At 36.6% G+C, this 16,618-nt stretch overlaps 1 protein-coding gene across 14 annotated transcripts in view; it reads right to left on the bottom strand.

The window, feature by feature from the left end:
• MLLT10 (MLLT10 histone lysine methyltransferase DOT1L cofactor) overlaps positions 1-16,618 on the bottom strand; it is a 218,962-nt gene that overhangs the window by 126,114 nt on the left and 76,230 nt on the right. For all 14 annotated transcript variants that reach the window (XM_045874303.3, XM_045874307.3, XM_045874311.2 and 11 more), the window contains one exon: positions 10,763-10,872. In XM_045874303.3, coding sequence (XP_045730259.1) covers positions 10,763-10,872 — 110 coding nt within the window. The remainder of the gene's footprint in view (positions 1-10,762; positions 10,873-16,618) is intronic.

Consider the following 16,618-nt stretch of genomic DNA (forward strand, 5'->3'; position numbering starts at 1 on the left):
CAACCACCCTGTAAAACAGTATGGAGGTTCCTCAAAAAGTTGAAAATAGAGCTACCATACGACCCAGCAATTGCACTACTGGGTATTTACCCCAAAGATACAAATGTAGGGATCCAAAGGGGCACGTGTACCCCGATGTTTATAGCAGCAATGTCCACAACAGCCAAACTATGGAAAGAGCCAAGATGTCCATTGACAGATGAATGGATGAAGAGATGTGGTGTATATATATACAATGGAATATTATGCAGCCATCAAAAAAAAAAAATCTTGCCATTTGCAATGACGTGGATGGAACTAGAGGGTATTATGCTAAGCAAAATAAGTCGATCAGAGAAAGACATGTATCATATGATCTCACTGATTTGAGGAATTCTTAATCTCAGGAAACAAACTGAGGGTTGCTAGACTGGTGGGGGTGGGAGGAATGGGGTGGCTGGGTGATAGACATCTGGGAGGGTATGTGCTATGGTGAGCGCTGTGAATTGTGTAAGACTGTTGAATCACAGACCTGTACTTCTGAAACAAATAATACATTATATGTTAAAAAAAAAAAAAAAAGAAGAAGATAGTAGGAAGGGAAAAATGAAGGGGGGGAAATCAGAGGGGGAGACGAACCATGAGAGACTATGGACTCTGAGAAACAAACTGAGGGTTCTAGAGGAGAGCGGGGTAGGGGGATGGGTTAGCCTGGTGATGGGTATTAAAGAGGGCACATATTGAATGGAGCACTGGGTGTTATACGCAAACAATGAATCATGGAACACTACATCAAAAACTAATGATGTAATGTATGGTGATTAATATAACATAATAAAATTAAATTAAAAAAATAAATAAAAGTTGGCCATAAATTCCTTTGTGAATTATTAAATATAATTTTAATTTATTGCAAAAAAAAAAAAGACAGAAATTCTCAAGTTTATGCAGAACACTATACTATTTTATAAAATCTAAAGAATCGGCATATGCAATTTGGCATATGTACATCAGAACAGTTTATAGGCTTTTACATAGTTTAAATGGACATTTATGAGACAGGAAGGTAAGGAAGAGCACCTAAACAACGCCTACCTCTTTTGTAAAATTGTAAAATATCTATGCTCAATTTCTAATGATGCGTGGTAACTAGGTATCCATGTTTTGCTAGGTGAAAATGGCTTCTAAGCCCAGGAACCTAGACCAGACTTGCTGTTAAAAATTTAGAACTTAGGGCGCCTGGGTGGCTCAGTTGGTTAAGCGACTGCCTTGGGCTCAGGTCATGATCCTGGAGTCCCGGGATTGAGTCCCGCATCGGGCTCCCTGCTCGGCAGGGAGCCTGCTTCTCCCTCTGACCCTCCCCCCTCTCATGTGCTCTCTGTCTCTCTCATTCTCTCTGTCTCAGATAAATAAATAAAATCTTTAAAAAAAAAAAAAAAATTTAGAACTTAGGGGCTCCTGGGTGGCTCAGTTGGTTAAGTGTCTGCCTTCGGCTCAGGTCATGATCCCAGGGTCCTGGGATCGAGCCCCATATCAGGCTCCCTGCTCAGCGGGAAACCAGCTTCTCCCTCTCCCACTCCCCCTGCTTATGTTCCCTCTCTCGCGGTCTCTCTCTCTGTCAAATAAATGAAATCTTAAAAAAAAAAAAAAAAAGAAACAATTTAAAAAAAAATTTAGAACTTGGACACTGAGTCAAGTTACTTATAGGGAACTCAGATAAAATGAGAAGCAGAATTACAAATTATGTGAAAACAAGAAGAGACCACAGAGAGAAAAAAGACTGTAGGACCCACATTAAGGATGGAACAGACGGTATTCAGTCTGTGACTTTCTCGTTCCAGGTCCAACTCGCCATGTATGTTGTGAAACTGCCTATTGTTGCCTTTCAGCCAACCTATTTGTACTTTAGCTAGTTTCAGTAAATTTAATTTCTTTTTTTTTAAAGATTTTATTTATTTATTTGAGAGAGAGAATGAGATAGAGAGAGAGAGCATGAGAGGGGGGAGGGTCAGAGGGCGAAGCAGGCTCCCCGCTGAGCAAGCAGGGAGCCCGATGAGGGACTCGATCCCGGGACTCCAGGATCATGACCTGAGCTGAAGGCAGTGGCTTAACCAACTGAGCCACCCAGGCGCCCAGTAAATTTAATTTCTGACTAGGATAAAGTCTTTGGTCTTAACTCTAACCCCATTATATATTTTTTTCTATGGATAAACCAAATTTGTCAAGTATGGCTTGCCCTGTCTTAAAATATTGCCTAATAATCTCCCTTTAAGTATAGATTGTAATAAAACTTATATCTTAATTAATTATACTTAGATTATACCATATAAACATCTATCTAGGAATGCTCAAGACATCAAACAAACACGAAAAAAACGGATACTGGCAATTTGTATGTTAGTGAGATTATTAAGCTTGTTCCCATGAACAATTTTAAGTTAACTATTGTATACTGGCATTTCCAGTTTAGACTGAACTGCTGCCTTTTTAAGTAAGAGGAGAAAAGAAATAACACAAAGGAAATTATACTGCCATTCTTCCACAGTCCTCAGTAAACCCAATTTAATAAAATTGCCTCTGAGCCTTGGAGTTGAGAGAGAGAAGGCAATTAGAAGTAAAGCTGAACACAGAAACACAACATATACAGAGAACAAATATAAAGAAAAATAATTTACTACTCCCTGAGAAAAAGAGAAACAATACCAAACAAAACAGAATGTGAATACATGTATGTACTGGCGGGTAGAGGAGGGATGCAAATACAACAGAGAAAAGCCAAACAGAGAAAGTGAGAATCAGCTGAGGTACAAAAAAGGGCAAAAAGATTTTTTCTACAGATACAGTTGCAAATGACTCAACTGTCTAGAAAAGAAAAACAGATTAATTTAAGCGTTAATTTGAGTAACTAGGATAAAGTACCAGGAAAAACAAACATATATTAGATATATGCAAAAGCAAATATTCAATGCTTCAGCGGAAATGTGAATTTTATCTTGGGGTCTTATCATCATATTGCCAATATACGCTGACAACAACTAAAACAAGGTAGTAAGTGCCATCAACATATGCCAAGAATTTAAAGCTTAGTGTCTTTGTTCTAAGAAATGAGTCAATTAACTTGATGACTATATACTCTTATCTCAGGTGATGATGATGTGCCCAGTACTTATTTTCTTGAAGCTGAAAAGCCATTCTGATTTTTCTTCCTCCCTCATCTTGTGTGTCACACTAAATTGATCACCGTGCCCGGTCAATGGAACCTCTCATTTATTACCTAAATATGTGTTCCTTCATTCCTAATACTACTCTCCTACTTCGGACCCTCATTATTACCTCTGGAACACTGCAAAAGCCTAAACAGTGTCTAAGTAACTACTCTTGTCTATCTTCCCTCTACCAATCCTCCTTTCACTATCCTTTAGAATGGTAGACCTGAGGAGTTGGTAGACCAAGTCTTGATCTCGGTTCAGGTCACAATCTCACGGTTATGAGATCCAGCTCTGCTCTCAGCGGGGAGTCTGCCTGAAGATTCTCTCCCTCTGCCCCTCCCTCCCCACCCCTGCACTCTCCCTCTAATAAATAAATCTTTAAGAAAAAAAAGTAGACCGGAGCACATCCCAAGTAAATATAAAAACCCTTCAATAGAAATAAAATTCAAACTCCTTAACATGATATATGAGGCCCCTGAAAATCTGGTCCTTGACAACCTCTCTCAGCATTCTACCTATCACATTCAAACTCCTAGCAATACTGCCCTTCTCCCTCACCACTACCCCCACTCTTTCTCCCTCTCACCCTCCCTATTTCCTCTTTCAAACCTTTTGCTCCTTCAGTCTGTAAAATTAATAGCCACTGGTGTGCTCCTTCTTCTTTCCTCTCCTCACAGCCAGCACCTGCAGTCTTCTCATTCTTCAAAATTCAGAGAAGCTGATATCTTTTCTAAGATATCCTGCTTCTCTTCAGCCCTGTTACACTACATTAAGTAAACATTCTCTGTATTCTAGAATCCTTGCACATACTACACTAACAATCAATAATTTGTGCATATCTATCTACCATGTAGGAGCTTTATGTATTCCTCATGCTTCCAGTAGTGCCTGATATATAATAGAGCATGCCATACATAAATGTTGGCCAGATGAATGGATAGCTCCACTATGTGAAACCTAGCTTTTTAAATGGCACTAATGAGGAATCCCAAAATCAGAGAGAATATTTAGTACTTTCAAACTTTTCCACTCAGATGCTAAATATAATGATAGACACTGCTCAGGGCGCCTGGGTGGCTCAGTCGGTTAAGCGTCTGACTTAGGCTCAGGTCATGATCCCAGGGTCCTGGGATCAAGCCCTGCGTCGGGTTCCCTGCTCAGCAGGGAGCCGCCTTCTCCCTCTCCTCCCAGCTAATGCTCTCTATCGCTATCTCTGTCTCTGTCTCTCACTCAAATAAATGAATAAAATCTTTAAAAAACAAAACAAAACAAAAAACACTTAATAGCTGTTCCACTACCATTCCTTTTGAAAAAAAATTGAAGGGATGTTGGGCTAGCAATTTCTAAGTGTTCCTCTACCTTTAAGCTTTTACACTTAAATGACACCACGTTTTTATTGTGTTCTTTGTTTCTTTGTTTGGCCTATTATGATCCTTCTTATACTTATAAACACTCATTTCTTCATGGCCATCAATAAATACTCTTCAAAAGTATATATACTGAATACATATATCATCTACCAACTACTCTGGAAATTGTAGCTTTCTAAAATAAATGCTTCCTGAGGAGCCTGGCTGGCTCAGTCAGTGGAGCATGTGACTTGATCTCGGGGTGTAGAGATTACTTAAAAATAAAATCTTTAAAAATAAAAATAATTAAAATAAAATAAAATAAAATGCTTCCTTGACTCTGAAGAACACAAGTCTCTACCACCAAAAACTTCAAAAAAATCTCTATGTTGTCCCAGTCTTCACATTTCGTAAAAATTATTAAAAGGTATCTTAAAGGGGCACCTGGGTGCTCAGTCAGGTAAGTATCCAACTCTTGGTTTTGCCTCTGGTCATGCATGGTCTCACGGTCCTGAGATCAAGACCCAGGTCGGGTTCTGCACTCAGTGCAGAGTCTGCTTGAGATTCTTTCCCTCTTCCTCCCCCACCCTCCCCCACTCCCCTCCCCCCAGCCCCAGGCTTATACATTCTAAAATAAATAAACAAAATCTTTAAAAAAAAAAAAAAAAAGGTAACTTAAAGGTAACATATGTCACTCATTATGTTTATCAACAAAATGTATACATTAGTGAAATGAAGAACTGATTGATACAATTTAAGAGGTCAAAAAATTAAAAAAATAATCTGGTGACAAATGGTACAAAAACTGGCTATTACACATTTAGTGACATGTAGAAAACTTCACAACATAATAGTTCAACCTAGTGAGTTCTCTGCAATTTAGATATACTACATAGATATTCTAGAAAATTTCCTTCCCTATCATTCATAAAATTTCCTTCTGTTTCTTTTTTTTTTTTTTCCCCCTAAATCCTACTATGTTTCAGCCACACAGGATTATTTATTATTCTATGAATTGGCTACCACCTTCCCTTTGTACTTACTACACTAGTTTATGTTACTTTCTGCCTGGAATTATTATTTGATCCTTTTTTCCACAGGTCAAATTCCTAGTTATTCTGCAAAGTCCTTATAATCTCTTTGTATGTTTTATTCAATTCCTTAGGCAAAAGTAATCCCTCCTTTCATTATGTTCCATAATACTCCATTCAGATTTTTTATTATTACAGGTATCCCCCATTCTTCAAAAGTCCATGCTATGCCACTTCGATTTTATAAGACTTACATTAATACCTGTTTTTGCTAACTGAAAAAAATCCGAAAAGGATTTTCACTTTTATGAAAAAAGGCAAAAAGGGAAAGTGGTGTTCAACATTTGCTTCGCATTTAACCATTACAGAGGCAACATGCACCCAAAGCTGCATGAATGGCACTGCCAAGCTCCTTCCCGAGGAACTACACTGAGCATCTCGGCATCAAGCCTCCAGAGCTTTGAACTATGTCTGTAACCATCTGTGCTTTGTCTCAGTTTATTTTGTGCATTTGTTGCTTGGTGAGTCCTAAGATATCAGAAAAGCCTAAGAACGGTTATTTTTTCAATCTGGAAATGCTCAAAACTTTTTCCATATAAATTAACGGTAACTGTTTCCTCATTTTTATTCCAATTTCAGCTTATGAAAGGTTTCACAGGAATGCTTTACTTTTGATAGCTGCAGAAACCTGTATTTATAACACATATTATTATTATTTTTTTGTACATTATAGTTATATATTTACTTGACTATCTTTTTTTTTTAAGATTTTATTTATTTATTTGAGAGAGGGTGAGCGAGAGAAGGGGGGAGGCAGAGGGAGAGGGAGGTGCAGACTCCTCGCTGAGCAGGGAGCTTGACGTGGGGCTTGATCCCAGGACCCTGGGATCATGACCTGAGCCAAAGGCAGACATTTAACTGACTGAACCACTCAGGCGCCCAACTATCTTTCTAATCGAGAGTGTCATATGGAAAAAACCCCTGCATTTTATGCTTTGAGTTCCCAGTATCTAGCACACAATGCTTGATACAAAATAGGTCCACAGTAACAGCCCAATACCATGCTCTTCAACACTCTTTACTACCATCCATTAAAAAATGATGTCTTCCAAAACTCAACAATCCAGTTTCCAATTGTTCCTATCATTTCAGAATTACATGCCTCCTGGCCACCCTGAATAATCATGAACAGAATATTACTAAGCTTTTAAGGTTAACTATACAAATCAACAACCATAAAAATCCAAGAAACAGAGGAGAGAGCTGACTCATGAGCACCATGAGTTTGAACTGTGCAGGCCTACTTATTTGTGGGATACAGTACAGTACTGTAAACATATTTTCTTATGATTTTAATGTTTTCTTTTCTCTAGCTTACTTTACTGTAAGAATACAGTATATAATACACATAATATATAAAATATGTGTTTATCAACTAGTTTTTGGTAAGGCTCTGGTCAACAGTAGGCTACCAGTAGTTAAGTTTTTCGGGAGTCAAAAGTTATACATGGATTTTTGACTGTGCAAGGGTCGGAACCCTTAAATCCCACAGTGTTCAAGGGTCAACTGTATAGCACCCTCATATAAGGAAAACTACAAAATCAACTTGATGGAGAGAGATACATGTTTCTAGAAGTGAAGACTCAATATTATAAAAAGATAATTCTTCCTCAAAATAATATATCATTGTAACACTAATATAATCAAAACTGTATTTTGTTAGTCCTAATGTTAATCTGGAAAAAGAAATATATAACAATATTTATTCTACCATGTACTAATATGTACATAAAGCCGTAATCATTTAGAATAGGTACTAGGGTAAAAATAAACAGATGCAACAATGGAAGAGAAAAAATGTCAAGAACAACCAAGAATTTAATAATGATCTAAACAATATTTTATTTCCTTTTTTTTTAATTTTATTTATTTATTTATTTGAGAGAGAGAGAGAGAGAGAGAGAAACAGCACAAGAGGGGATAGGCTCAGAGGGAGAAGCAGGCTCCCCGCCAAGCCGGGAGCCCAATGTGGGACTCGATCCCAGGACTCCAGGATCATGACCCAAGCCGAAGGCAGTCGCTCAACCAACTGAGCCACCCAGGCGCCCTTTCCTTTTTTTTTAAAGTAATCTCTACACCCAAGATGGGGCTTGAACTCACAACCCTGAGATCAAGAGTCACGTACTCTTCAAATTACTGTGTAAAACACAGATTAGTCAACAGTGTTGAAAAAGCTGACTATGTGGGAGAGGAAAAATTAGACACATACCTCACCGTAGAATAAAATGAACTCTAAATGGATAAAAGATTTATATCTAAATAATCCATTCTTCCTTCTTCCCTTCCCTTACTCCTTGAGTACATTAGTCTTAAAGCCATAACATGGGTCCAAGCACGGCAGCATCCATGCTGGGGAAGTGGGGAAGTCTAACACAGGTGTCAAAGCCCCACAGAGTGGGCTTCCACGAGGGTGCTGAGGGTCGGGGTGGAGATAGTGCCAAAGCGTAAGCAAGGTGAGAAGACCAACCACTTCAGAGAAGAGGGAAGGAGTGGTGGCTACAGCTGAGTATCAAATCCCAAAAATGATGAAAAGGGCAGCCAATGCAGGGTATATATAAAAATACATATAGATACATATAGGTATGTGTATATGTATAATATATACTCATATACTAAATCAGTATATGATTCTGACCTCACAGACTTCAAAATATAGAGATAAGCACTGAAAAAATATTGATGTGAATGTGTATATAACTCTGTATCTATATATACACACATGTATTTCCTAGCTATTCCCACTGAGAGGGCCTGGGAGTAGCAATATCCCAATAACAATAATCACAGTGGGGCACCTGGGTGGCTCAGTTTAATGACTGAAGGTCTGCCTTCTGCTCAGGTCATGATCTCAAGGTCCTGGGATCAAGTCCCACGTCGGGCTCCCTGCTCAGTGGAGAGTTTATTTCTTCCTCTCCCTTTGCCCCTCCCCCCTCCCGGCTCATGTTCGCGCTCTCTCAAATAAATAAATACAATTTTTTAAATAAATAAATAAAGCATTCTGGGATGTCAATATATATTGATAAATAACTCTGAAATGGTTTATAAGAGGAAGAGCTCCTTGTGCTATTAATGCAACCTTTATGGAAATTTGAAATTACTTCAAAATTGAAAGGAAAAACAAGGTCTTAAAAATATGAACTTGATGGGTGCCTGGGTGGCTCAGTTGGTTAAGCGACTGCCTTCGGCTCAGGTCATGATCCTGGAGTCCCGGGATCGAGTCTCGCGTTGGGCTCCCTGCTCGGCGGGGGGTCTGCTTCTCCCTCTGACCCTACCCCCTCTCATGTTCTCTCTATCTCAGTCTCTCTCTCAAATAAATAAATAAAATCTTAAAAAAAAAATATATGAACTTGATGAACAATAAAGGGACTTAAAAACATGAACTAAAAGTACTAAAAAAAATTTATGTATTAGCATAGAGAAAAATTTTGTTTGTGTGGCATCAAAAGCAGAAACAATAGAAAACAGCTGTGTAAATTATATAAAAATGTTAAACTTCTCAAATAGAAAAAAATAACCTGCTAAAATACCAACAACAATAAAAACCATGAAGACATAATGAAAGTTAAAAAGCAAATGTTAAATTATGGCCAAAGCATACACAGCAAGTATACAAGACAAGAAAAAGTCTCTAATGCTCCCTCTCTCTCTCAAATAAATAAAATCCTTCTTTAATTAAATAAATAAAGAACAACGAAGATTGTTTTAATGGTAATACACAGTACACTTAACAGGATATAAGGTTATGAACAATTAGAAACTGTATTCCAGGGGCGCCTGGGTGGCTCAGTCGGTATGTGGCTGCCCTCGGCTCAGGTCATGATCCCAGGGTCCTGGGATTGAGCCCCACATCGAGCTCCCTGCTCTGCGGGGAGCCTGCATCTCCCTCTCCCACTCCCCCTGCTTGTGTTCCCTCTCTCGCTGTCTCTCTCTCTCTGCCAAATAAATAAATAAAATCTAAAAAAAAAAAGAAACTGTATTCCAGTGGACAATTTCATACAATATATTTACTGAAGCTTCCAAAACATACACAGCCTTTTACACAGAAATTCTGTTGGTATATATAAACCAAAGCCAAACGAGGCCCTTCAAAGTAAGGGATTCCTTAATTAAATTAGTTTATCAAAACTAGTAACACTCTGTATTACATGCTAAGTATCCACTAAAAATAATGGCAAAAATATAACGGATACAAAAAGATGTTTAGGGTTGTTAAGTTTCAAAAACAGACAATAGTATAAGCAATATAATCCTTTTTTTACAAATATATATAAAAATGCACACACAAAAAATCTAAGAGGCTCAGAAAGAGAAGACTTAGGATGATTTCTGTCTTGCATTTTTCTGTGTTTCCTATATTTTTAAATTTCAAAAGTAAATATTAATAATCTACATTATAAAACATTTAACACAAAAATATTTGAAACCTGAGAATTGGTGATACCTTTTCCCCTCAGATGAAATAAATCAACAGGTACCTTCAATTAAATGGTAACACTGTATTTAAAGACACATTGGATAAAAGAAAAGTCATCTAACATGCAAAAGAGAATGAAGCAATAATATCTATGTACTAATCAATAAAAAGATACAGGGTGGAAAAAAAGCAAAGAAAACATTAAGTTTTTAAGAAAAAGCCAACAACAAAAATCCTATCTTGGGGGTAGAAAATAATTTGGGAAAGGAAAAGGAGAAAGTAATACTCTGTAACAGGATTATTTTTAAGAAAGGATGTTTGATATCATAATAAATGTTATACCAAATAATGATTAAGTCAACTTTAACAGAACCTTTATGTTTGAAAGAACATAAAAAGCCAATATTTCTTAAAGGACAAATCTGAGGACTTAAATGTCATTTAAATGTTAAAATACTAAAGATCTAGGTTAGCATAAAAGGTAATATAGTTTTGTTTGTTTTCTACTCCTATGACTTTATAACATATTTTAATAATTGTAGTTTACCATTTAGTAATTATACTTTTTTCAAATCTCTCTGGAATCTGATGGAGGCGTATGATTTAAAATTTTTAATGAAGGCCTATAATAAAACAAAATACAAAAAAAAACCTTTACACTTCCCAGCTTTAGAACAAAAAAATTATATTCAAACATCAATAAGATAATATCCACTGTACCTTATTGTAACGATCATGTGGAACAGATTGTAAAACAATTGGTTCCATTGTAGAAACATTGGCAAATTGTACCTCTGGAATATACAGGGCACAAACCACATGAGCCCAACCTAAAAATAAATAAAAGTAATGTCATTTTCCAGTTTTCAATAAAACTTTTTCAAAGATAAATAAAATCATTAACTTCCTCAAGAGATCCTTTAAAAGCCTATGTTAAGTAAATGGACAACAAAACATGAACAAATTCTCATTACTGACTTAACAGTCAAACCACTACTGATAAAGCACTTAATCATTTCTCCAGCGTGGTAACAGAAATAAAACCCTTTTAAAATTCAAATGCTAGCACTGACACTTCTTATAGGAGTACGCTAAATAATTCAAATCAGTATTATTTCTGAAAACCACTTTATTTTTTTTATTATTTTGAAAAGATTTTATTTATTTGACAGAGAAAGACACAGCGAGAGAGGGAACACAAGCAGGGGGAGTGGGAGAGGGAGAAGCAGGCTTCCCACCGAGCAGGGAGCCTGATGCGGGCCTCGATCCCAGGACCCTGGGATCATGACCTGAGCCAAAGGCAGACGCTGAATGACTGAGCCACCCAGGCGCCCCGCCCCTGAAAACCACTTTAAAAATAAGATAAAATAAGGGGCACATGGATGGCTCAATCAATTGAGCATCTGACTCTTGATTTGGGCTCAGGTCATGATCTCAGGGTCATGGGATTGAGCCCCGCATCAGGCTCCATGCTGGACGTGTATCCTGCTTGGGATTCGCTCTCTCCCTCTCCCTCTGCCGCTATTCCCCCTCTCAAAACAAAAAAAGTAAAATAAAAATAAAAATTATAATATTTTAATCTTAAATGTCAATAATAAAATTTTAAATTTTGTTGATACTTTAAATACTAGTATTAACATTATTTTACTATTTCAATATTTTACTTAAAATATTTTAACAATTGGTATTAAATATTAATGTTTCTTTTAATTTTTAAACTGTGACCGAAGGTATCAAAAAGCTGTGATAATGAGGAATTCTGAGCCAAAATTGGAAAAGATGAAAGTCCAGGGAGGTGAGTACAGCTTTTGGCCACTTTTGCCACCCATGGGACATTTGCCTATTTCAGAGAAAGCAAGTAAAAAAGGTGAAAGGTGGTCTTGACAAACTCAGCCAAAAGAACAGGGATTTAGTTCCATTCGACAACTGAGGGAGGAGGGGAACTAGTCAGCCCCTAACCCCCCCTTTCACGTGAGACCCTGAAGGACTGCAAGCCAGAACAATAAACTAAAAGTACATGGGCCCTCAAAGAGAATGCAGCAAGGCTTTGATCATCTCAAACTCTCAAACTGGACTCATGTAATACTAAATTACAAGTGCCCACAGGCACCAGAGGAAGCAAATATACATCCTCTCTGAAGGAAAACAATGTAATCTTGACTACAAATAACTTCTACTATTGGTTCATTATCCTTTTCAGCAGAATAAAAAGTGCCAAACACATGAGAAATAATACAACATAAACGAAAACCAGCAGAAACAAGAAAATCAAAACAGATCTTTATTTTGGAGTTTCAGCCATAGACATTAAAGTTAAGTATCCTTATTACGTTCAAATACATACAACACAAAATTGAAAATTTCTTCAAAGAACTGAAAACTATAATAATAAATCAAAAATCCCGGAAGTAAAAACAAAAATTTGTTAAAAATCTATGGGCAGGGGGCACCTGGGTGGTTCAATTGGTTAGGTGTCTGACTCTTAATTTCAGCTCAGGTCATGATCTCAGGGTCGTGAGATCAAGCCCTGCGTAGGACTCTCTGTGCTGAGCATGGAACCTACTTAAAGACTCTCTCTTCCTCCGACCCTCCCTTCCCCACTTGCACACGAGTGCTCGCGCGCACGCGCGCTCTCTCTCTCTCTCTCGTTCTTTAAAAAAAAAAAAAAATCAATGGGTGGGATTAACAACAGTTTAGCCATAGATGAAAACAGAATTAGAGAGCAACAAAACAGGTCAAAAGAAAATATCCAAAATGTTAGCACATTAGAGTTCTTTTAGGCCAAGGCACAGGGAGAGGAACTGAGGCAAAGCCCAGGACACTCCCAAAGTTCAGAAGATCAGGTGAGACCAAGGCAGCTAAAACTGCCAGGACAAAGTACCAGAAATGAAAGTTCTTCACATAGAGAACAAACACTCACAGAGAGAGATATACAGAGAACACCGCTTGAATATTAAAGGAGAGAACATATGAGTGAAGAAATTACCTGAGGCTGGAAAAAGAACCATCCAAAAGAATTAAAGAAAAGAGTATCTGGCAGACAAAAAGAGCCAGGAACATTGCCGGGTCCCTCTAGCCAGACTGGAAAAACTCAACTCACAGGGCATTGGTTATTTGAATACTCAGAAAGATCTTGCCTCAGTAGTGGGGAATAATTACCCTTAGAGCACTGCTCTAGACCCCTCTAATAAATCATAAGAGCAGAACCTGAAAGGATCTATCTATTTCCAAGGAACCTAACTGCATTTCAGAACAAATCTGAAGAAAATTTAAAGGAATGCAAAAATATCCAGATTTATATCAGCAAAAATACTGGAGTAGGCAGCTCCAAAAGCACATTCCACCAAGGAAATATCAAAAAATCAAGCAGGAACTGTCAGAACCAATTTTGTTATGACTCTGGAAAAGAGAGTAAAAGGTTTACAGCAACCAAACACTAAATTAAGAAAAAGTCAACTTAAAAATGGTAGGAAAGCTTTGGACATTTCTATTTTCCCTTAACCCATGCCCACCCTAGGTTCAGCAGAAGTCTTAAAGACAGCACTCATTGAGTTTCCAATGTGGAACCCTGGTTCTCCATTCCATAGGTTCAGAGAGTTAAGTACAGACACAGAAGATGTAAGATCCACAGTAAACTACTGTATAAACAAAAATAATAAGAATTCATTGTACGATTTATAACAAAGATAAATGCATGACAATAACTGCATATAGGCCAAAAAAAGAGAAATGGAATTATATTATTGTGAGGACCCTGTACTATATGAGAAGTAGTATAATAATATCATTTGATGGTAATACTGAGAAAAAGATGTAAACTTTAAGCCCTAAGACAATGACTAATACAACAAAATTTATGGCTAATAACACAAGAAAATAGACAAGATGGAATCATAAACATCTCAAAAGAAGGCAGAAAAAGAAAAAAAGATAACAAAAAACAAATGGAGCAAATAAAAAACAAGTATCAGGGCACCTGGCTGGCTCAGTCAGTACAGCATGTGACTCTTGATCTTGGGGTTGTGCGTTCGAGCCCCACATCGGGTGTAGAGATTACTTAAAAAAAATAAAATCTTCTAAAAAAATAAAAATAAAGAACAAGTATCAAGATGATAGATTTAAATCTAACCATATCATGGGGCGCCTGGGTGGCTCAGTCGTTAAGCGGCTGCCTTCGGCTCAGGTCATGATCCCAGAGTCCTGGGATCGCGTCCCACATCGGGCTCCCTGCTCAGCGGGAAGCCTGCTTCTCCCTCTCCCACTCCCCCTGCTTGTGTTCCTGCTCTCGCTGTCTCTGTCTCTGTCAAATAAATAAATAAAATCTTTTAAAAATAAATAAATAAATAAATCTAACCATATCATTAATCCCACTAAATGTAAATTAACTAACCACCCCAATTAAAAGACACAAATTGCTGGAGTGAAGATAAACAAATGGCCAATAAGCACATGAAAAGATGCTCAACATCACTAGTCATTACAGAAATGAAAATCAAAAATAAAATGAAATATCACTTCATATTCACTAGGATGGCTAAAACCAAAAAGACAAACATTATCAAGTATTGATATAGATGGGATATAGAAAAATAGGACACCTAATGCACTACAAGCTGAAACATAAAACGGTACCTCCACTTTGGAAAACAGACTGGCAATTTCTCAAAAGAGTAAGAGAGTTAACACATGACCCAGGAATTACACTTCTAAGAATAATCCGAAGAACTAAAACATATTTCCACACACACAAAAAAAAATGTAAAGAAATGTTCATAGCAGTACCATTTGTTCATACCAGTATTATTCAAAATGGCCAAATGAAAACAACCCAAATATCCATCAACTGTTGAATGGTTAAGGAAAACATGGTGTATCGATACACTGGAATATCATTTGGCAATTAAAACAAATGAATTACTTAGACATGTTGCAACATGGACAAATCTGGAAAATAGTACACTAAGTTAAAGAACCCAGTCACAAAAGACCACATATTGTATGATTCTAGTTATATGGAATGTCCAGGATAGGACAAATGGACATAGGTTAATAGTTGCCAGGGTAGAAGTATTCGAGGGAAATAGGAAGTGAATACTAATAATGGTGACAGTACGTCTTTTTAGCTTGATGAAAATGTTCTAAAATTGACTGTGATGATGGTTGCACAAGTCTTTGAATATTTTTAAAAACACTAAATTGTATACTTTAAATCGATCAATTATATGATATGTAAATAAAGCTGTTCTATAAAAATTAACAATAAGAAAAATAACTCAATTTTTTTAATGGGAAAAAGATTTTTGAACACAGACATCACCAAAGAAAATATAAGAACTGCAAATAACCACATGAAAAAGATCTCAAATTTACTACTCATTAACAAAATGAAAATTAAAAGCAGACAGATACCACTCTGCACCTATCTGAATGGCAAAAACTAAAAAGAGTGACCATACCAAGTGCTGAAGAGGATGTAGAGCAACTGAAACTCTCATATGCTGCTGATGGGAATGTAAAATGTTATAACCGCTTTAAAAAAGTTTGTCAGCTCCTTAAAGAATTAAACATGCGCTTATCATTATAAACTAGCCGTTTCACGCCCAAATATTTATCCAAGACCAAAAAAGACTATGATTATAGAAAATATGTACTTAAATGTTAACAGCAGCTTACTCTGCAACACCTAAAAATATAAACAGTCTATCTACAGGTAAATAGATAAACTGCTATATCCATACAAAGGAAAAACAGTGAACAAAAAAAAGGAATAAACTATTGATGCATGTAACAACAAAAATAATCTCAAACTATTTGTACTCGTGGAAATAAGCAAGACAAAAATAGTGTCTGTATATACTATATACATATTTGAGTGTCTAGACACACATACATACACATATATATTCCACTTAAATAAAACACTAGAAAAATACAAATTAATCTATAGTAATGGAAAGCAGATGAATGGTTACTGGGACAAGGCTGGGGAGAGGAGGGCTGGTATAGACAGAGTACAAAAGAGTAAAAAGAAAGTTTTAGGAGTGATGGATATGTTCACCGCCTTAATCATGTTGATGATTTCATGGGTACATACATTAGTCAGAATTTAATAAGTTGTTCACTTTAAAATATATACAGTATACTGAATGTCAATCACATCTGAATAAAGTTGTTTTAAGTATTTTTTTAAAGAACAAAAAATTTTAAAAGAGATCTCAATCCAAATGTCAATTTATATTAAATGTTACTCATTTATACACAACAATTAAGGCAGAGAATGAGAGGGATAGAGTCAATTAAAAAAAAAAGACCATACTACCATATGCTGCCTACAAGAGACACACTTTTAATAAACACTGATAAGTTTAAAGCAAATAAAGCAAATGGACGGAAAATTATATATGAAGCTAACAGTAAGAATATCAAGGCTGAAGTGACTATTTTGATGTCACATAACACTATGAAACAAATACTCCATAGCTAAAAAGGGACATTTCCTAATGATAAAGGAATAATTCAGTAGAAGATCAACAATGAGAAAAGTGTCTACACCTAATAATGACACCTTGAAATACA

The sequence above is a fragment of the Mirounga angustirostris genome, unplaced genomic scaffold (assembly GCF_029215605.1).
Source record: "Mirounga angustirostris isolate CCGP_5_RB_7025 unplaced genomic scaffold, mMirAng1.0.hap1 SCAF_5, whole genome shotgun sequence".
NCBI classification, from domain to species: domain Eukaryota; kingdom Metazoa; phylum Chordata; class Mammalia; order Carnivora; family Phocidae; genus Mirounga; species Mirounga angustirostris.